Source organism: Seriola dumerili, unplaced genomic scaffold (assembly GCF_002260705.1).
Source record: "Seriola dumerili isolate Sdu_G_001 unplaced genomic scaffold, Sdu_1.0 BDQW01000035.1, whole genome shotgun sequence".
Classification (NCBI taxonomy): Eukaryota; Metazoa; Chordata; class Actinopteri; order Carangiformes; family Carangidae; genus Seriola; species Seriola dumerili.
Genome location: NW_019174290.1, coordinates 2,176,299 through 2,199,445, shown reverse-complemented (window position 1 = coordinate 2,199,445; position 23,147 = coordinate 2,176,299). Strand labels below are relative to the sequence as shown.

The 23,147-nt window shown below is 41.2% G+C and overlaps 2 protein-coding genes across 3 annotated transcripts; both read right to left on the bottom strand.

Moving 5' to 3' along the window:
* Window positions 1–7,795: 7,795 nt before the first annotated feature.
* Window positions 7,796–15,081, bottom strand: LOC111216739 (monocyte to macrophage differentiation factor 2-like). Of its 2 annotated transcripts, XR_002664929.1 has the most exons (8): window positions 14,759–15,081; window positions 10,655–10,736; window positions 10,246–10,406; window positions 9,888–9,962; window positions 9,692–9,793; window positions 8,431–8,500; window positions 8,070–8,332; window positions 7,796–7,902 (listed from the first exon to the last, which is right to left on the bottom strand). XR_002664929.1 is itself a non-coding variant. In XM_022738361.1 (7 exons), the coding sequence occupies exons 1-7, from the start codon at window positions 14,770–14,772 to the stop codon at window positions 8,129–8,131; spliced, it is 708 nt and encodes a 235-aa protein (XP_022594082.1). In that variant the 5' UTR covers window positions 14,773–15,081; the 3' UTR covers window positions 7,796–8,128. The 2 variants fall into 2 exon arrangements, 1 of the variants encoding a protein (XP_022594082.1); XM_022738361.1 differs by having other exon boundaries at window positions 7,796–8,332.
* Window positions 15,082–16,255: 1,174 nt separating this feature from the next.
* Window positions 16,256–22,549, bottom strand: LOC111216680 (actin-related protein 2/3 complex subunit 1B-like). Its single transcript, XM_022738295.1, has 10 exons — window positions 22,337–22,549; window positions 21,598–21,716; window positions 20,661–20,765; window positions 19,727–19,949; window positions 19,517–19,624; window positions 18,807–19,043; window positions 18,643–18,718; window positions 17,439–17,638; window positions 16,801–16,891; window positions 16,256–16,681 (listed from the first exon to the last, which is right to left on the bottom strand). Exons 2-10 carry the CDS (start codon window positions 21,659–21,661, stop codon window positions 16,643–16,645), a joined length of 1,143 nt encoding a protein of 380 aa, XP_022594016.1. The 5' UTR covers window positions 21,662–21,716; window positions 22,337–22,549; the 3' UTR covers window positions 16,256–16,642.
* Window positions 22,550–23,147: the final 598 nt, after the last annotated feature.

Below are 23,147 nucleotides of genomic sequence, written 5' to 3'. Positions count from 1 at the left end.
TGATATAGAACAGAAAAAAACAGTAAATTTTCATTTCAGATGCTGAAATCAGCAAATATTTGGCATTTTTTGTTTGATAAAGGACACGCATGATGAAATTAGTATCAAAGTCTTTCCTTATTTTTTTCTGTTTACTGTTTAATCTTTGCTCAGCTCTAATATTTTATATTTTTGTATTGCTACATTGTTTGTCAGTTTTTTAAGTGCATTTTCAAGCCAGCTCTCTTGTAAAACTGTAATCCATAACATGGTCAAAAATGCATAAAGAAAAAAGATAAACTCTGTGTCTGCCTGCATCCAGGTCATGCATTTCTACCTCAATAAAAAGGGCTGTTTCCAGTCCATGTCCCCACAGATGGTGAGTCACACTTCACTCTTGGCTTTGGATGAACTCTTTTGACCGATGAAGACTTTAATGCTGGTTACCTCAGGAACATGGTCTAAACATTTAACGGCCAGTGCACCAGCAGACTTGCCATTAGAAGAAAGCTCATGCAGTGTGCTTCGATTTGCAACTTGTGCAGTTATTCACCTTTATGGTATACAATTTATTTTCAGCAAATATTTGGCAATCAGCCTAAAAGGTGTTGTTCGAGCTGACTCTGCAAGCACTGGTGGGATAACGTGACTATTTTAAATGCCTGCTAATCCACAGTAATCTGGCTACTTGGCCGCAGTTAACTCAATCCTGGGACTAACAAACCCCTCCTGCACACACACACACAGAGAGAAAGAAACAGAGTGAGGCCTAAATTTTGCATTGGTCGGTTGTATTTTGTGACCCTAGGAGGTTGTGTTACATTTGGTAACCATGTCACAGAGACTACAACTTCTCCTGCACCTTTTGACTCGCAGTCTGTCCTTGTCTAGGCTACGAGAAGGTCAGAATTAAACACTGCGTAAGGAAAAGTGGACACCTATAACAGGCTGGATAGTATTAGGCAAAGCTTGTGGTTACTACGGGTCTGCCCTTTATTTAATGTCCGTCCGTCTGTTTACGATTTTGGGCTCAGTGGTCGTTAGTAGCAACCGCCGTAGCAACAAAAGGCAGGAAGAAATCCTCAGAAATTAATCCGCTGATGAGTCGCCAGGCGCGGCACTCAAAGCTACCAGCCCGGCCTCTATCGGTCAGCAGGTGTGTCTAATTTTTGTACACGAGCCCGTCACACTCATCACATGAATTATCAATTAGCTTAAAGCTTGTTTCGTCACCTAAACAACGCTCAACAAAAATTACATTAGAAAAAAAAAATGCTGTGTTTAATTATGAGAGTGTTTAAAGATGTTGCGCGTTTGCCCCTAAATAAAATAGGTCCTGGAAAAGTTGAGGTGTGAATCCAGCAGCGACAAGCCCAGTCCCCTGAGGGCTCTCCTGGGTGTCTGTTGCGTTAATACTCACGCTGCCTGCAATGCGTGGCTCCATAGTGCTGGGGAATCCTTCTTGGTTTGTCTCTTATTCCGTCTCCCCTACAAGAAAATCCCCGGTATAACGGGGAGGAAAAAAAACACCCAGCTGCCCTGTTCCGAGCGACACACCGCTGTCCGGGGCTCCCACCCACATCCCCAAAACAGCCCCGTTAACTTGGACGACAGCCACCCGCTGAGTGCTCCTGCTCCTGTACGCGCATCTCCGCCGAGTGTCCAGCAATGCCCACTGCCTCCGGCAACCGCATTCCCACATTCTCAGCGGTTCACTGCCGAGCCGCGACGGAAACACCCGAGCTCTCCGCGCTGCTTCACCTCGGCGCACCTGCTCTGGCGCCCGAGTAAGGGGAGAGGACTCCGCCTGGCGGACACTGGCGGTACGGCCGTTACATGTGCATGAAGGCTCTGGCATATGGTCCAAACTGGTCAATGTTAGATACTTCCTCCAGGCCATTTCGACGATACACATCACTAGTTAAAAATGTTAGAACACCACTTTTCAGTTTTTGTTGAAATTCTCTGTGAAATTAAAGCATAGAACAAATAAACAACAAGAGATATAAACAAAAACAAATCATGGGATTGTAACCCTTATTTCTTGGTCGGTAGCGTTCTCCTGTCTCTCTGGGCTGTGGGTGATAAGTGGGCAACAATTTTCTTTTAGCTGTCTTCTATAATCACCACCGACACGGCAGGACAGTTAACTCATCTTTGTTCTGCTCCCTTAGCAGGACACGTGCAACTCATAGACTGTCACATTCACACCCGTCCCCCTGCAAACATTGGCAGGTGGGAACCAAAAAAGTGCTCCACACTACAGGGGATGGAAATAAACAACTTGAATGTTACACCTACAAATTATATATATGAAATAATAAAGTAATGTAACTTATAAACTCAGTGAAGTAATATTAATTCATTTAATAAATGAATAAATACTGCACCACTTAATTTACAACACAAATGAATATGATTGGCTTATAATTAAAAAAACTCCAAATGTGTACAATAATTAAAATTACAGGATCTTCTTTTTAAAAAACAAATTATGTTTGGAAAATTAATCCCAACACTGTTGCAGATTTCCCCACAAATCTGTTGCTCTTGAATGTTGCCTTGCTTTCACTCCTCTGTCCAGTTCATCACAAATCAACTCCATGGGGGTTAAGACTGGAGACTGTCCTGGTCGTGGTTTTCTGTCTGTCATTGCCTTTTCATGGTGTAGAAAACTGTACTCACTTACACCTTGACTTTCTCTGCAGTAAGTCAGTTGAGACATCACTTACTTCCGTTGCTGCAGAAAAGCTGTAAGATCGTAACCCATTACTTGATCCCTGAAAAAGCTGTTTTTATACCTCTGAAACTTATTGTTTTTCAGCTTTTATAACTTTTTTCTTTTCTTTTTTTACCTCTGGTTTGTCACTTAACTTTGAACTGTGTAACTTTGAACTGCTTAAATTTCAATTTTAAAAAAAGGGATGCTGTAAAACTTTTAACCAGTAGTGTCAAAAGATATTTTGAATAATAATTTGTTCTCGATATACTTGGTTATAAATTCTTAAAATGACACCTTCCTTCCCTCCTTTCTCAAAATCCAGAACCTGTGAATATACATTTACAAATTTAATGTTGAACATGTTCGGGGGTCCCGTATTAGATTTTATGGATAAACCTGCTGAGAGGATGTGAAGCAAAAGAGGCTGATGTCTTTTTGTTTGCGTGTTATTTGGGATCTTCTCATTATTTGTTTTTTTTTAAATAATAAAAAAGAAAAACAGGGACTTCTGATGTGTTTAGACTGCAGTACATTTGTTTCAAAGGTAAGTGGCTGAAATTTCAACATAAACATCTGTGATGGACCCATAATCAACTATGTAAAATGTTCCCTAAATATGATAAGATGAAATACTTTTGAGAAGTCTGCTATTTCTTGCTTTTGTAATTCATGAACTAATGGTACAGTCCCAGTAAAAACTCAGCAGTCACATAGTCTCCCTTTAAAGGGACAAATATAGTCAATAAAAGACATGATTAACATTTATTTAACTAATCACTCTTTATCATTCATAGTTATTTAGGACCTACCTTTGGTTTTCTAAACCCTGTCCAATACAGCCCCTCTGTGATTTATGTTAGTGTCCCCGACATGAACGTAATAGGTTGAAAAGAGTTAACATTCATCCCAGAATATAGGTCAGGTACATCTGCAGATCATGGTCAGGTCAACCATGCATATTGTGCATCGTACGAAATATGTTTCTATAATTAAATATAAAGATCTGAAATTTTTCAAAAGGTGAAACATTCTAAAAAAAAAAATACTCTGCAGTCCTGGAATATATTGCATGAAAAAGCTTTTTTATTACAAGAGAAATAGAAAAGATAAAAGCATTGTTGGCATCATATGGGCTTATCACAGCACAAAAGCACCACAGACACAAAAACCAATATGAAAATTGGAGAAAGAGACAGAAAGAATATGGAGTAATATAATCAGTCATGTAGAACCAGAAAGAAAACACCAGCAGCACTGAGAACAGAGCCACAATCACAGAGCGTCTATAAACAATGTACAGAGGGTCCATGAAGGCTTCATGGAGATTTTATAAAACCACAGAGCTCTATACAAAGTCAGGTGGGCACTGTATGTCCGAACGAGACATATTATAACCAAGACAAGACAGACACACATGAAATCCTCAAATACTTCCTCTCAGAGTGGCCAAACCTGTCTGTGGAACTAGTCGAAATTCTGGCGATAAAACCTCCAACACAGTAAACTCAACCGTTCAGTTTGTCCCAGAGGCTGGAGCAAACACTGAGAGAACGAATACTAAAAGATACTGGAGAATGTATCTGAAGAGTTTCTTTCCAAACTCAGATATCCACAGTGTGACAAATGTAACTCCCAGCCAGCTGTGACACTGAATATGTTGTGATGTTAAATTACCACTCCCTGCTAAGTAAAAAAAAAAAAAAAAAAAAACTGCAACCAAAGATTTGTGTTACCTCCTTTTTTTTTAATCTCCAGTGTTTTTATTGGTCAGATGTCTCAAAAAAATAAACAGATTTGGTTGAATTTTGGATGTTTTTGTAGATTAGATGATGAGATGATTTACTACAGTGAAATGCTGCATTCATATGCTGTTTGGTAAGTTATAAATGCATTTTTTCGTTATTGAGGAATGAATATTAAGTTAGTATAAGTAAGTAAATAAGTATATTTGACCTGTTCTGGGGGAGTCAGACAGCAGTGCAGACAGTCGCTCTTTTGTTAAGAATGTGCAGTTTTGTTCTACATATATTGTACAATATCATTTCTTACCTTTGCCCAAGAGGTAAAATGTTTTCAGTCCAATTATTTTTGCTTTGTTCTCAGTTTGTTTGTCTGCACGATATCTTTTAAGGGTGCAAAGTTTGGCCATGAAATGAGGAAGAAATTATTAGTTTTTGTTTTGGAAGTTTTGGAATCCGAATCGAGGTATGGGTCCAGAAAATTTTAAAATTACCTCTCAACACTGCAAGATAAGGCAGTTTCTTCCCCTTCCTCATTTTCTCATGAAATACTGCACCTATTTGAAAGAGAAAAAAATCCGACACATGAATCTAGTAAATTGTTTAACACAAAGAGTTTTGGTGCAAATCTAACTGCGAATTATGTGGGTTTTTCAACATAATTAGCGGGTTTTGCAGCTTTGGTGAAAGTATGCTTTCTAGTTCTTATTATAATCTATAAACACTTTTGCCGCCATAATATGTGCAGTGGTTTTATATCAAGTTTCTGACTGACTTAAAGCTGCTTTGGTTATTCTATAAATGTTACCCATATGTAAAGCTAGCAGAAAACTTTTGTGGCTGCTGCCCTACTTGGGTTGTGAATAAGCAAGTGAAGCCGTGTGGAGCGATGCCAGCATTAAAGAAAGCAGCTTCACAGCTATTTGATGGTTTTGGTTGCTGCAGACAGCACCCGAACAGCAGCTTTAGTGGTCGCTGAATGTGGCTTCATGGGCGTTTAAAGCCCAAATGATCCAAATCCTGAGAGACAGACAGCAGTGAAAAGATGTTGAACAGGAGCAGAGGTTTTAAAAAATAATTTGTTTGTACACCTATAAATACTAGATGGTTTGACCTTTTGGTCCTCAAGCCACATTTATCACACAACACAAGCTTGTCCGATATATCATGTGCCACCACATACAGTTTAACACTTAGAGAATACATACATATTCAAATGTATTTTTAACGTGTTCAAGGTACATGCGTTCACGTGTAAACATAGACTCAGCCGATTAGAGGCTTTGGATTCATGGGAGTCATATATTATAGGATACATACGAACCCACACACACACACGCGCGCGCACACACACACACGCACGCACGCACACACACACCTGAGATGCCTTAATATTGGGCCAGATTGTTCAACAATACTATAGCTTCAGTTTCCTTTCAAGTGTGAGACGTATATGGTAGTAGTGTGCTATCAGTTGCGGCAGTAGGTCAGTCTTCTGGCAGTGCTGAGTCAGACAGTGGTTTTCCCCCCTCTGAGGTTTAACCATGTAGCTTTGACAAACTCTATCAAATGGGTCCCATTCGTTTAGGATGGAGATGATGAAGATAATCAGCGAACACTATGAGTACATCAGAAGAAAATATAGATGAAGTCAACATATATCATACTTCATTGATAAATATATACTGTATAAATCGTACTGATGACATCGTCACTTACTAAACCTAATCACCAACAGTAAACTATTAGAATTCAGTAAATATTCTCCATAATCTACTGAGTAGAGCCTAGTAAAGGTGGAAGCACACAGGTAAAGTCTTCAAGACTGAAACCATGAATATCCGTATGTTCAACATAAAAAAAGATCATTCTACGGTCATGCTTGATTCGGAAAATCACAGTAAATCACTGACTGAAGCAACCACTGTTAAAACCATATAGTGTACTAAAGTGTTGATAGCACAACTAATAACAATAACAGTGATAATACTATCTAGAGCTCTGAATTGTAATAGTAAATTACTGATGTCGCAACCTCTTAAATATAATCAAACCACATGACGCCTTCTGTTAATGATGATGATGATGATGCTTTAAATAATGTCCTAAAACTAATTATGATAGTCAAGTCAGCTAATTGTAAACATTGTCTTCCTCTTGACAATAAGACAATGCCCTTCAATTCAGCTAAACACTGAATCTGGACGTGCACCACGAAGAGAGAAATCTCCAAGAATAGCTATTTAACCCCTGATAGTTGGAATGAAACTAAATTCCTGCAAAAATAAATAAATAAATACTGTAACATAAAACTTAAATGAACTGAGGTGGTAAAGACTAAAAAGCTGTGTCCCATTTCACAGGCTGCTTCCCTTGAAGTCCAGATTCATCACAACAGGCTGACAGGGCAGTTTTGGTGCAAAGTCTCCTCCAAATGCAGCCTTCTGTTTTTTTTGTTTTTTTGTTTGTTTGTTTGTTTTTTTGCCACAGCTTGGAATACACAACCGGTGTTTGCTTTGTCACTCTCAAGTGTCCTACAATCTATTGCATGCCGGTCAATTGCTTAATGGTGCGTTCAACTGTCCTCATCAACTCGTTAAATCAGGAAATATCACAATAACCACATCATATGTATGAGGTATTTCACTTCAGGTGGTCATGAGTCACTAAGCCAGTGCAGGATGTAAATAATAAATGGGGCGTAATTTCAGCTGCGGATGATTTACTCACTGAAATCTCTCTAAACACTCGTCCAGCTGCCGTAATCCAGAAACTCTGGATTGATAAAAACTGATACGCTCACCTGGCTCGCATTCAATTACTGTTGTGCATTCAGCGCTGTAACCTTTCCAAGCCGTAGCAGTGAGTTGTTGCTGAACAGTTTTGCCCTGGGCTTCACCTTACAGGCTAAATTGAGGTTGCCCTAACCCTCTGATTGGTGGAGGTTGTAGAGGCTGGACGAAGCCTTACAGGGATGGCAGCAGACGCTATTCAGGGCTGAAAAAGTACTGGCACCGTTTTTTAAAATGATTAATACGTCTTTATTTTGATTCACAGCTAAAATTCTCCTAAAAAGACCATCACTCAAAGATAATGCAGTGGAGGACCTTTTTTCTAAGAAGGCCAATCCAGCATTCCCCATCAATTAAACTTTAGTGATGTTGAGTAAGAAAAGTGCTTTAATAAAACAGAATTTCACATCCTTTTTTGTTGGTCTTCTGTTATTATGGAATGCATCATAGCCCTCTGAAACCAAACTTAATCCCATGAAATAATGGATGCCAGGCATAAACTTCACTTCTTTCTACAAGTCTGGGAATGATGGTAAACAGAGGCTGTTTGGATATGTGTCTTTATCACTAACCTGGTACACTGTTTCCCAGCTGTCCACCATGTGTTAAAGTAGAATTCAGGTATCTATCATCAAACATGCCCAAGTATTATCACTGTGAGGGCGGTTTCCTGGTGATAAAAATGAAAATATTTGACTTGATGAGTTGACGAGGACCGCTTGAATGCAGCATTTGTTTTGGTATCTGTGAGGTTGAACTGTATCATTTGGGGAAGAGGTACATGGTCACCCAACTAGCCTCCAAATGAGGCAGCCCCTGAATTTGAACACAGCTCACATCATCTCACTGAAGTCGCTCAAAAACAGGAGCTACTCCCTGTGAGGTCAGCGCTGATGTCATCTGGAGGTCTGGACCTGATTGGGTGGCTGGGCATAGAGGTACTTCCAGATGGCGTAGTAGTGTATGGCTGCTCCCATAGCAACAAAGAGGTGCCAAATGGCATGAGCGAATGGGACGATGCCATCACTTTTGAAGAAGACCATCCCCAGACAGTAGCAGGCTCCGCCCACCAGAAGCTCACACAGACCCGACTGCTCCGGCTGCGAAGAGGCAGAGCGTTTATTAGTCTTCAGTTGTAGCGACATGACAATGGAAACATGTCAGAACTACACACACTACAGTAGAAGAGCAGGCTCACCATTGAGAGGATGACCAGGGCAGGAAAAACTCCCATCACCGTGTAGCAGATTAACTCCATGACCTTGTACCTGATACAGAAGAATATTTAAGCACAGGTGTTCATTCTTGACCTAGGTGACAGTATGTGTAACAAAATAATCTCAGTTCAAGGGTCACTTACTAGCTTTTTCTGAGCTTTTAACCAAGTCTAAGTGTGGAATTTGGTCATGGGAGGTTCTTGTCTTTAGGATGTACCATTAGATATTTAACGTATTGAATGGTGTGTGTTAAGTTGCGACTCTTTGAGACATGAACGACTCTGTTAAGTTCTGCCACTTAAATGCATTTTAATGTGAATGGCAATTCAGGTTTACTTAACGTCCTCTATATACGTACTTCTTCTATACTTTTTGAAGTTACTAGACAACTCTTTTATTGTCAACGGCCATGTTCACACAACTTTTCCTATGCAACCTCACAAGGGCCAAAGTTTCCTGTCTTTTCACAATAAGAGCGCCAGCTTCCTCCTATACAAGATAACATGTACACTCTCATTCTCACTCTCTCTCTCTCAGGCAGTTATTCGGAGGCTGATTATAATGAAACCAGTGTGAAAATGTTGTAAGAATACTTGTGTATGAATGCATAAAACTAATCAAAGAGGTTTGGTAAAGAGGTGCAGAAGAAAAAAATCTTAAAATCATGTACATTTTTAAAGGGATAGTTGGGGTTATTTGACGTGCGCTTGTATGAGGTAGTCCTGCATAGTCGGTGTATTACCTGAAGTAGATTCAGATCAGCACGGTGCAATTTAGGAGACACGGCAGGAGGCCGCAGCAGCAGCCACCGCTCAGGTGCGTAAATCAGAAAGTGGCATAATGCAGTGCGCTCTGTGGGTGCACTTGCGCGTAGGTTAACTTAAACTTTAATAAGTCATCTCTGTTTACAGCCTCATGTTAACCTACATATATCTTTAGCATTTACACACATACAGATTTAAAGATTTTACATTTTGGTAAAAATAAATAATTTAAAAAATACTCTGGTCGGAACACAGTATCCATTAAACCCTGAGTCTGGATTTCAGAATCAGATTAGTCCATCCCTACACTTAGGTCATGTGATGAAGATCATGGTATGCAACTATAAGCTCAGAAAAAGCGAGTAAACGGGCCATTGAGTCGAGATTGTTTTGTCACACAGGAGGAATATTGATTAGATTAATAAATAAAGAGACAGTCTGATACTGATAAAAGTAAATGTTGGATGTTCGAGCTGACCTCTCATGGAAGAAGAAGACATAGGTGGTACCAAAAGAGGCCATGACCCACACCAGCCAGCGCATGTGGCACGCCCAGGGACCCAGTTCCCGCAGGTTCAGCCTAGTTAGGGATAAACAGGAAGACATGATGATGAATATATACACACTCTCCACACATATACACACACTCATACTTAGCAGGCTGGGTTGTTTACCAAGGGGCGTAGGAGGCAGCAATGAAGAAATAGATCACCATCCTGTCACACATGTGGAAACAGTGCTCCACAGACCTGAAGAGAGAGACCAAACAGCCTCATGACACCTGAGTGACACTGTTTATACATGTAGCATCAGTGTCTTTTACATCTCAAAAACAAATATGGAATGCAGGGATACACATTCGCTCCAGAGAAGGACAAACAGTTTCCAATAAAACCAACTAATCTGAAAGACTCACAGAAAAAGAAGTAGCTGTTTTTTCTGCGTCCTCTTCAACCATTTCACCATATTAATCTGCAATATTACAGTGCCATTAAAGTGTGTGTGTGCGTGTGCGTGTGTGTGTGTGTGTACCGTAAGTGGCTCTTCTTCCAGGCCACAGTGTGAAACAGGGTGGAGATGATGAAGAGCGAGCTGAGCCCCGCCCCGTACACCCAGGCCGACAACCGCTCCCATTGGTCCTCTGACTGGAAGTGCAACAACGAGCTGCCCAGCAGGCTGGGGATTATCCATAACTACATGAATTCATGATATAAATGAAACATGAGATACAGACAGGCAAATAAATAACTATGCCAGATAAACTGAAAGCATGTGTATGATGTACTGTATGTGTGGTCTGGAAAAAACCTGGTGGTGTCCGTGTCATTTGTCTGTTTAGTAATGATGCTGGATTTGTTTTTCAGAGTGTGTCAAATCATCTGTGTCAGGTTAATGATCACTTTCTGAGTAAGTGTGTGTGTGTGTGTGTGCGTGTATTCACCGCATGCGTGGCACAGTTGGCAGCATGCTCATATTCTGTGGGCTGGTATCTCTTGTTAGGAGGAACACGGTTGTTCATAAACCTGGAAATATCACAAATCAACAAATGCAATGTAACAAATGTATATTCAATGGCATCTTTATGATCTGTGGAGCAGCAACGATTAGTTGATTAATCGATCGGTCAATTGACGATAAATTAATATGCAACTGTTTTGATAATTGATTAATTGTTTTTAGGAATTTTTTTTCTGATATTTTTCAGACCGAACGATAAATCAACATAATAACTGACAAATGAATTGATAATGAAAATAATCTTATCAATCGTTGCAGCTACTGATCTGAACTAAAATCTATGACATTAGCTTTTTCTATATACAACAATAATACATAGGCAATGTACACACTAGCAAACCTGCAAATAAGAGTTAAAATTACAAAAGCTTTTTTACAGGAGTGTTATTTATTTCTCATTAAAAACAGCATTTGTGATGTGTGCTATTTAAAAAAAGAAATCTATTTTAATCAATGTTTTTCTTCTTCTTAATGTCCTAAAAACATGTTGAACATCTTAAATATTTGTATCCATTTGTATCTCAGTGGTGCTCACAAAATTTCACCCCACCCTGTCCTTTTGCTTAGCAACACTAGATCATGCTTCAACTTGTTGCCATGGCTGCTGTTGCCTGGCAACAGTGGGTAACCACGGACCGACTGAACCAGAGGTTTTGTCCTGATGATCTCTTTCATAAACGATTCACGTGTACAGATACGCCTGCATGTTCACACTCACACACACACACACACACACACACACACACACACACACACTCATATATATGTAAACTTAGATCTATTCTTTCGAACAGGAAGACTTTGCACAGAAACCCAAACAAACACAGATCAGGAGGTAGCACTCCATTAGTGATGTCACTGTTGTCATGGAAACCATTGAGCAGGGATACCACACCAGAAAACTCCTGGTTTCTTTCATCTTTCTTTCCTCATCTCTTCCATCTCCCTCTCCTGTTCCCCGGCCCTGTCTCCTCTCTGCCTCCCGATGATTAAATTAACATGCAGGACGGCAAATGGACAAAGATGTACATGCACACACACACACACACACAAACACACACACACTCATAAACCACAACCCCTCCCTATTTTTATGCTGCATCTTGCAGAGCCAGATTTCATAAGAGACCTAGATTTAGCGATGTCTCTGTCTCTTCCTCACTCACACACACACACACACACACACACACACACACACACACACACACACACACACACACACACACACACACACACACACACACATTGTTCTAAGATCAGAGGGGCTCAAAATAAGAAAGAGGCTCCCTTCAGAGGAAATACCACTCAAATTAAAAATTCATACGGTCAGTACGGTCAGTTAGCTTTTCTAAACTTGAGGATGCCCTTTGCCAATGTTAGAAACACCTAATTTATCTGAACTATACATCTATGGAGCTGTGCATGTATGTGCCATCTCATTAGGGAAAAAAAACCAAACATTCAGAGGCTGTCAAATTGACAGCTGGATGTTCACATATGCACACAGCCTGCAGCATTTCACAAAATCAGATGTTTCAGTATCAGCAGTTATATTACCCTTAAATCTAACTGTGCTATATCTCGACGTTGTTGTGCAACAGTGTGGAACATGATGTATTCCTCCTACACTTTAGCTGTTTCAAATCTTCCTTGTTTTCAAAAGTAAAACTACGTGACACTACTGATCCCACACAGACAGGTACAGGAGATAAAACTCAAGAAGAGGTGAGAACAGATAGAAAATCCACCTCACATAATGACAATAATGCGACAGGGATCTTAACAACCACGGCTCATCCTTTCCTTTCCCTCTCTCTCCTCCAGTGTGCTCCCTTTCCTTAAGCAGCTGTTTTCAAAGTGACGCTCGTTCAGAGCTATTAATACTAACTGACCCAGCCCAGAAACACACCGTCCTGTCCCCAATAACAGGCTTCCTCGCCCTGTATCCAGCGCTGGCCTCACACTGTCTGACTGACTCTCTCTTTGGTGTGTGTGTCAGCGCCAGGCCCAGCAGGCTTGGCCGGGTCATTAATGACTTTATCAAGCTGGCTGATAATTACCAGGCCAGAGGCCAGGCAGAGAGACACAGAGAGAAGTGGACAGAGAGGAGCGGAGCTGTGGAAACGTCACGATAACTCCTACAACAACAGCAGGACGGGCAGAAGGAAGTCTCTCTGCTTCAGCTGTCTCGCTGAACCATGAAGACCACAACCTCAGTCCAGTTAATGGTCAACATGAATTAATATTAAAGCTGGTTTTATGGCCACGCAAGTTCTGCTCTGTGTGCAAGTACAGCAAGTACAAATACGGTGATGGACAGTACTTGTGAGAATGTAAAAGAAAAAGCCAAACATTTGGTTTTCTCTCTCTTATATCACAACAAACATAAATATATTTGGGTTATAGATAGTTGGTCAGACAAAATATGCAATTTGAAGATGTCGCCTTGTGCTCCCGGACACTGTGGCAGACATTTTAATCGGATAATTAATAAAAAAAATCAACAGTGGAAATACTCGTTAGCTGTAGCCCTGTATTCTCGTGGACTCTCAACAGGAGGTATGTAAAAACTATTATTTTCATCGCTGATTAATCTATGAGGAAATGTCAATAAAAGAGCAAAAAAATATCCATCACAAGTTTGAACAAGCCTTGTTTGGTCTGACCGACACTCCAAAAGCCCAAAATATTACATTATAAATTATATGAACTGCAGGAAAAGCAGCAGCTCTTCACATCTGAAAAAACTTGAAGCAAAGAATATCTGACATTTGTTGCTGATTAATTATCTGTTGATTAACTACTCATCATTAATTGTTTTGGCTCCAATGTAAAGCTGTGAACAATATTAGGACAGCCGCTCAAACAAAGGAAATGTTTTCATATTTTTTGCAACAAAGTAATAAACAAAATCACCTGCCAACTTCTTGATTTATTCGCTTTTATTACTGGACGGGTTCAAAAACTGGAAGCCGTCCTGCAGGACAACTCATATCACGTCAAGTAAAACTGTACTGTGATAATTTGGCCACAGCCTCAGTCTCTACTGTAGCATGACAACACACTGAGCTCACACTCTCCACACATGCAACGCTTTCTGATTTTATGTAGCAGTTGGGGGGGGGGGGCTTTTCGCTTGTGGACAGCAGAAAATATTTGGGTATAAAAGGGTTTTGCTCCAGGATTGAAACAACAACAATTTTGATCATCACTTAATTGTTTCAGTCATTTTTTAGACGCAAAAATCCTAAAAACAAATATGATGGTTACAGCCTCTAAAACGTAAAGATTTGTTGCTTTTATATCAGTATAACCTGAATATCTTTAGGTTTCTGAGCTATTGGTGAGAAAAACAAAACAAAATCTTGTTGGACTTGTGATGGACATCATGTACTATGTTCTGACAGTTATCAGTAGATGAACTGATATGAAAATAAGAGTCGCTTGTGGTCTTAGATTGCTCTGTTTGACCTCTTCCTGCTGCGAAACCCACCCAACGCCACCGGGACAACCTCAACCTGTAGACCCAACTGGCTTTCGTGTGTAAGTCCAAAGATGTACAGTAAGTCAAAGACACTGAGGGCAATGAGGATGTGTGTTTGTGAGGCCTTCTGTGTCTCAGAAAGGACAGAAAGAGAGGAAGCTGAAGAGACAGCAAGATGATGATGATGATGATGATGAGGAGGAGGAGGAGGAGGAGGAGGGAAGTGGCAGGTTTGTGTATAAACCCAAATAAACCCTGGACTACAAGATTATTACATCACTAGTTCATAAATACGTTGAAATAAATTTACTTAAAAGAAAAAAAAGAAAAAGAAAAAAAAAGATCATTCAGTCAAGATCATTCATTTTTTTTTAAAGATCATTCCCAAACCCTCTCAGCATCCTCCTCCTCTTCCTCATCATCATCACCATCATTAACATCACTATCAGGCAGCGAGATGAGACATGTTTCCGTTTCTGTGCGGTGTGTGACTCTTCATCATGTTGTCAGCGGGGTGAAACGATGAGAAATAACACGACCTACCTTACAAGATTCATTTACAGTGGAAATAAGCAACAGTTGACAGCAGACAGACAGTACGGCTAAAGCCTGAATCCCCCCTCTCTTGAGTGTTGAGCGAACAAGCGTCGCGGTCTGATCAGTTCTGCTCGGGTTGTAACGGGCACATCTAACGCAACGTCACGGGCATCGCCGCTTCACCGGGAAGACGTCGTCGTCGTCTTATCCTCATCTCAAGCAGCACCGGGAGACGGACGCATCCCGACCCAGCTGCCTCCAGAGGATCCAGTCCGGAAGTGTGGGCGTGCGGGGACGGTCTCTGAGGAAGCAGCCGGTTTTCCTGCACGGTCGGTGGTGGTCTCCCTCTCTCTCTCTCTCTCTCTCTCTCTCTCTCTCTCTCTCTCTCTCTCTCTCTCTCTCTCTCTCTCTCTCTCTCTCTCTCTCTCTCTCTCTCTCTCTCTCTCTCTCTCTCTCTCTCTCTCTCTCTCTCTCTCTCTCTCTCTCTCTCTCTCTCTCTCTCTCTGTGCCGGTTCACCTCATCACGACTCGGTGAGGAGGGTTGTTTTTACCACTGAGGGCTGCCACATCATTTTCTGAGGGACTGGCTCATGATGACTGGGGAGATTCGTGCCGATATGCGCCTGCATGTGCAGCCCCCGGTTCTGCCTCTAGGTGGAGATGGAGGCTGATGATATAATACGATGACGATGGTTGTGCGTTTTTATTATCGTGTCAAGCAAAATTCGATATTTAAGGAGCAGAAGTCCCTGCTCAGATGACTGATTCTACTTAAAAAAAAAATATATATATATATAATATATCCTGTAACCAGGACTTGGTGAAGACACATTAAATCTTCTGATTATATAAAAAAAAAATGCCCATCTCAATTTCCCAGAGCCAAGGTATTGACTTCAACTTGCTTGTTTTGTTCAACAAACAGATATTCAATTAACAGTGATGTAAAAGTGAGAAAAAACAGCTGGGTGGATGTAAATATTATACAAATAAAACAGTTAATCGACCAAAATAGTTGTAATTTTCTCTTCTGGGCCAACATTGACCTTGGTCCTCAGCCCGACTCTGGCCCTTATACTTCCACATCTGAGCAGTGTCCGGCTGTTATTCGCCAGTATTGACTGACAGCCGGAAGACTGTGGTCCAGATGTGGAGGTAGCATCTTAAAATCATGCTGTATATTGGCCAGATTCAGGCCGTGGAATCAGGCGTGTACTGAGCCAGAAGAAAACAAGCATGCCAAGTATGTATAGTTTCAGCTGTTGAATCTTTCTTCTCATGTTATTCATTCATTTAACTGTTTGTTTCCCACAAATGTTGTTGTCTTACAGTCGGTCTAAATGCTGTTTTAAAGTTTCCTTCACAATAACAGATATATATATTTCTATTAGACAAATACTGAATCCATTACTTTTTGCCAAACAGTAACATTTAAAGAAAAGAAAAAAATCCAAACACATCCACACACACACACACACCTGCAATGAACAAAGCTTTGTTGAGTACTGTAACAGCAATCATTTATTAAATGCATATTATGACCAGCATAAGCTTTAAACAAGTACTGCAGCATTTCATCCTGATTAATATAAAATTCCTGCTTTAAGCGTTCAGCTCAGACTGAACTGTCTGTGACTATACTGATCGAACTCGTGAAGTACCGTTTGCAGACCTGTGGTCAGTCCCTCTGTGTACAGTGTTGACTTTAACAAGCTCAGCAAAGAGCTTCAGAGGGATTACAAACACTGTTTGCCCCGAGTCTGATCGTTTAACCTGTATATAAAAAAAATACCTGATTAAAATATGGCCGAGAAGCTTTGTGTGATAAGGCAGCGGTGTTCATATCTCCAGAAGCTACTATACTTTGGGCGGTTTAACGTTAACTTCAGTTCAGACTATCTTCAAGTTCTTCATTGAGGACTCCAGAGTCTGAAAGAGGAAAGTGAAACACTCAAAAACATGTCTGCATTATGACTGACATCATGTAAACAAGAAATAAGATCTGACTGCACCAATCTATCATGTTCTGTTTGCAATGTGTTAATTACCTTGACATCCCAGATGCCCATTCCTCCATCCATGCCAGTGGTGCAGAACTTGGTGCACTGGTTTCTTCCTCCTTCCAGCACCGAGATTTGGCTGAAATACAGTGTGAGACAAGTCAAACTCTGTGTACAAACAGAAAGCAGCTTATTTTAACATAGGTGATGATGACTATGCATACCCTCAAATTAAAAAATAATGTTAGGTAAACATCAGTGGGCACACAAAGCTTTTGAATATTTCAATATTTCTGTGTAAGAGTTGTTGTTTTTTTGTTTTGTTTTTTAACAGAATCTTTGAGAAAACTGCGCAGACTGTGAAATTAAAAAAGCTCTGTCAGTGCTTTCCTCAAAGAGGGAAATTGTAGCATTTCACTACACGGTCTTATTTTATTTTCATTTTGACGTCACACACTTACTTTACTAAGATTCTGTGTGTTAAATATTTAGACATTAAAAATTGTTGTTGTTGTTGTTAACCTCCAGCAGTCTTCTCATAAGTGCAAATAAGACTGCAATAGAAATGCTTTTAGAAACAATAAACTGTATACTCATCACTTGAATCTTGATTTCCCTTGTCTGTCTCCCTGTACGCCACCTAAATCTTTCAGTCCGCACTCAACACGTTTGTTTCCCCTCCTCACCTGATGCTGTTCTTGTGCAGGGTGTTCAGCTCCTTGTCGGTGCTCTGGGTCTCTGAGGCCCGGCGGTCCAGGTTCTGGAAACGTTCCCTGGCACTGATGCCCTTCTGGGCCGCCTGCTTAGGGACGTCCAGCTTGCCACCAAATGTCAAGCTGCCCTTGGCACCGTCGTACACAAACAGCACCGGGTAACAGTCATGGCCCTGGAGGAGCACAGATACACATGAGGATGCAAACAGGTGGAGCTGGAAAAGTATGTCGGCATGAGACCAGAGACTTTGTGATTTTAGCTGTGGGATTGATATTTATATATATATATATATATATATATATACATATATATAACAATAAAAGCTCAAAACCACTATGTGTAGAATCTTTTATTTTGATGGTAGCAATTAGTAAGCAAACTCAAGAACGATAGAGATACAGCTGCTGTGTGATTCACATTACTGACACTACATGCTGACTTTAAGACTTCTAATATAAATACACAACATTTTACCATGTAACACATTAACATTGCACAGATTTCATCTTTTTTTCTGCTCGTGGAACCAGAAGCAAAGAAAAAACATGCCCCATTGATAATGTATTTCTCTTATCTGAAAGTCTTTCTTGTGGCATTTTTGCCTTCTTTAGATAGAATACTAAACAGCTGGTTGAATATAAGGGAGGGAGAGTGATGGAGGGATTACACACCACAAATAGACATGATCCAGGGACATTGCGATCATATGGATGGCAACTTTAACCTCCTCAAATGAGCCCCATTGATGTCTTCAAGCAACTGACTCAATTTGCCATCATCCTGTAATTGGCACTTGTGGCCACAGTGGCCACTGTTCAGCACCGACTCTCACTTTAAATGGTAAATTTATGAATCTGACTGTTGTTGTCATTTAAAAAGAATACTGAACTTCCACAGGTTAAGATAGTGAAATAAAATGAACGCTAAATAAATATGGAAAAATAAAATAAATAAGACACTTTGGCTAATGACACACCAATAACGTGTTGAATAAAGTCCAGACTGTTCCCTTTTACATTTGTTTCTTTTGATCATTTGATTTGTCAACATTGTAGCACCCGAATCGAGGAGACAGACACACAAATAGAGTAAACGTGAGAAGAATAAAAGGAACTGAATCATAAACTGAAGGTGAATGCGTTCAGAATAAACACTGGATGTGTATTGAATACTCACGGCGGCCACTAAGCTGTTCTCAGTAATGAAGGTGACACACAGAAGAGGAAGTGTCTCAGAGCTCAGACTGTTCACCCTGTGGAAGTCAAAACAAAGGTCAGCGTGCACAAACACACATGAACACACAGAGACACACACAGGTATGCGGCCCCGCCCTCTCTTACGTGCCGGTCTTGCCTCCCTCTGCCACAGACACAGTGGAGTCATGGGAGGTCCAGGCCAGGCGGTTGCCAGAGTGTGAGAAGCACACGCTGTGCACCCAACCGCCGCCTCCTCCTGAACTCTGATCTGCAGCTCCAGACCCTCCAGATTCAAACAGCATCTCCCCGAACGGCATCTTGCTGCCCCAGGGAGTGGGGCCAGGCTTTTCCTCCACCTCCTTAATGTAGGCTGAAAACACCCTGTAAGCGAGAGGGAGACATGAGTTAGTGTAACTGTTATTGTTCATGGCCGAGAAGTTTATTAGGTTTATAATAACTTATTCTGCTTTATCTGTATGTTGAGTGTTGTATGAGTGAGTTACTGTTTCATTGTTCTTGTGAAAATCAATTTAAAAACTTTATAAATTATGATATTTCTGTGGGATGAGGCTTCACTTCATCAAGATGCTTTAGTCTGGGGTTACGGTTGGATTTAAGATTTTAGATTTGAATGAGGCCGGGCATGAGTTTAGTTTATGTTCATGTTTATATTCAGTTTATATTTGGTTTCTAGAGTTGCAGCTGGTGGCTATTGAGTGTACATATACAAGCACGGGACACAATTTAACCTTTGAGCCTCGATTTAAATAATATCTCCACAAAGAAAAAAAACTTTATCAACAAAAAAACAGAGAGGAATGAAAGAGGCAGGAGTAACGCATCTGTTTTGATACCTGCATTTGAAGTCACAGGATCCAGCAGCCAGAAGGACATTGTTGGGATGCCAGTCCAGGCTGAGGATGGTGGAGCGGATTGGCTTCTTGATGTGCTTACACACCCACCTGTAAGGAACCACACAGCATGTTAGAAACGCCCAAACTGCAGTTCATAATGATTAAATGCAGCATAAACTAGGGAGAGGAGGCCATCCTCTAAAACCTCACCAGTCGTTCTCCTGCTCAAAGTAACAGATGGAGATCAGGCGAGAGCCGCTGCCTACAGCAAACTTGTTCTCCTTCGGTGACCACTTCACACAGCGAGCAGCGCGATTGATCCTGAGGATGACCAGGGTGGGCTTCCAGGTGCCCTCTTTAAGGGTCCACACGTAGGCGTTACGGTCCGCTCCACAAGTAACTATACGGTTACTGTCTGGAGCCCAGTCAATACCTGCAGGAGAGAGAAGCTCTTATTGATGTTTCATCTTTGTACATACATCATGAAATATATATATATATATATATATATATATATAGACAGAAGTGCAAGTGTGTGGTGACAGTGTCCATTTTAATTAACTTAGCTTAGCATACAGCTAACCAGTGGCAACTCCAGGAAGACACTGAAATAACTCAGCACATAAACCACCAGCTCATTAAACCACAACTTGGTGTTTTTCAGCTTTGATTTTTGTCCCATTCAAACAATCAAGGTATAGCATGTTTATGGAAGAGCTTTTGATGTGCTGGTAGGTGGATTTTATTAAATTTGGTAAAGCTAGGCTAGCTGTTTCCCTGTTTCCAGTCTTTGTGCTAAGATAAGCTGCTGGTAATAGCTTCATATTCAAATACAGACATGAGAGCGGTATTGATCCTCTAATGTAACTCTCAACAAGAATTTCCAATAAAAACTCATTAAAAAACTATACTGTGTGTTTGTGTGTGTGTGTGTGTGTGTGTGTGTGTATGTGTGTGTGTGTGTGTGTGTGAGAATGGCATGTCTAAATATAGTCAGTCAACTGTTAAATGTTTTAAATCCTCATCCTTGTTTATTAGGTTCAGTTGGACAGAAAAGTTGCATTTTTTGCAACTTGTATTTGTTTGTTGGAGGTTAATATAAAACTTAAGACAGTAAATCACTCTTTGTGTGAGTGTGCCTCACCTGTCACCTGCCCGTTATGCTCCTTCAGCTCATGAATCTTGGTCCACTTGGTCCCATCTTTCTTGTAGATGTGGACGTCATGGTTGTTGGGGCAAAGGGCGATCTCTGCAGCACAAAAACACATTCAAATACACTGTACATCAACAGAGAGAGCAGTGCAAATTAGTTCGACACATAAAGAGGAAATTCCCCAGTGTGAGGACAAAGTACAGTGTGACTGACAGGAGACGTTTATGATGGGACGATCAGTGGAGTGTGACACAGAACAGCTGACTTGGTGCATGAGAACAGAGAAAACTGGAGAAATACAGAATGTATCTGCCCGCAGGCAGCTCACAGACACATGGTATCTTTAAATAGATAAATGTGCAAGAACTGCGACCTTCCTTCCCATAATGTTGTAGCAAACCCTGCGCTGGTTGTAGTCAGCAGATGAGTCAGAAGCAGCGTTTCTCTGAGAGCAGCAGTGTGGGTGCTTTGGTGTGCAGTTTTGTTTTTTGCTTTTTGAGTGCACATCCAGGAATATGAACCAACTAAAGTGTTCCGCTGAGAGTGGAGTGAAACTACAACTGTGCGAGTGTATGACTCGACCACAGCCGCATCCTACATCCGTTTTGCCCAGTAACCAAAGCGGTGATCAAAACAGCCAAATATGGCATTAGTTTCCTGCAGCTAATGGAGCACAAGAGCCTCTCAGAAAGGCCCCCAGGCGCCACCCTCACTGTTACAGGAAACAGGAAATACCTTCTCCCACCTGGGAGCCAATCACAACCCTCTCTGTCTCTTACACCAGTTGTTCTTTGGCGCAGATACTAGTTGGAGCAAGATGTTCCATGATGTCTGTGTTGAAAACAGTGTGCAGTTTAGAGATGAGACCACTCGAAGACACTGAAGTACAAGCCCCGAGTGACCAATCAGAGAAGGCGAGCAGACTTACGGGTCCGATCTTTGTTCCAGGCATGGCAGCTAATTGGTTCCAGCAGGAAACTATGGTACGCCATGGCCAATCAGATGTTAGAAACAGACCAGGAAGTGGGGCGCAGAGAACAGTCAAGTCTAGAAAAACAGAAGTCACAATATTCTCTTTACCATGAAGAAGTGAAAAGAGAAAGAAAACCGTTAGAAGCTGTGATGAAATTTACACAGTTGTTTTTTTAAGATTCAGTCAGAGTTGGTCCAGACTACTTGAGGGAACTTTTGAGGGGTAAAACCCACCATCAGCTGACTTTAACTCTGTGAGCACACAACACTGAGCTTATCTCACTCAGGTTGTGTTAATGAAATCCAGACTTTCAGAAACACGAGAGGAATGATGCAGGTCAAGGGTAACACACATCCCCCAAACAAACTTCACCCTCCACAGTGAGAGCACACAACCAGGAAATCAGTTCACACAGATCCATCACAGTCAGTTACTTCACAAAAACTAATTAGAAAACTAATTTCACATAATAACCTCCACGTTTCTGTGCTCTGAGTGAGCGTGAGGGCAGCAGGAGTGCCTGTTGCACACTTCCTACATTTTCCTAAAAATGCATTACACTTACAAAGTGTGTGTGTGTGTGTGTGTGTGTGTGTGTGTGTGTGTGTGTGTGTGTGTGTGTGTGTGCGTGTGTGTGAGAATGACATGTCTAAACATACTCAGTCAACTGTTAAATATTTTCTAGGCTACTTACCCCGAGGGCAGGACAGAGATGAATGGGTGAAGAGCTGCAGAGATGGACAGAGAGGGAGAGAAAGAAGAGAGAGAGGCAGAGGAAGCTGGCGGATCAAATAAAGACGAGGGTACTCAGCTCGCGGACTCTGGCCAGTCAACGCGAACGCCAACGACAGAGTGAGCTCAGGAAGAGAGAAGCTGAGCCGAAGAGAGGGAGGAGAGGTCAGAGGGGGAAGTGGAGGAGGGTACAGTGAAGCTCTGAAGGGGAGACATACAGGAAGTTAATTCAGACTTATGCTCAGGGTGGAAAAGATCACGGGTGCCACCTCCTTAAAATGTAAGAGACTGAGATCAAACTTTTAATTCTTTAAAAGGAACAGGAGGGGAAAAAGGAAGTTTTGCCTCAGTAAAACTAGGAAGGGAGGGAGGAACAGAAGCACAATACAATGTTCTGCAAAAAAAAAGGAGGAGGTAAACTGAGGGGGGAGGCAAAAAAAAAAAAACTTATGAAGCATGAAAGACAGAAAAGAAAGGGGAGGGACACATAGTCACTTCTGCATAAAGAAAGAGGAAGAAGGAAAAGGGGAGGGAAGAAATGTAAACTGCAAAATAGGGTGGGGGGAGGAGGGGGTTGGCGTCAGGTAGAAAGAAGTGGTTGACTACATTTCCTTATTTTAAGCAGTTTGGATATCCCAACTCAAAGCTTTCAAGCTTTTACAGAAACACGCGCTTCACATTTTCTTATTCAATTTAACCTCAGCAGTGGATGTTGTCTTAGGTAAGACGTGTGTAGTCTAGAGTTTCTTACATTACTCATTATTTCCAGGCGG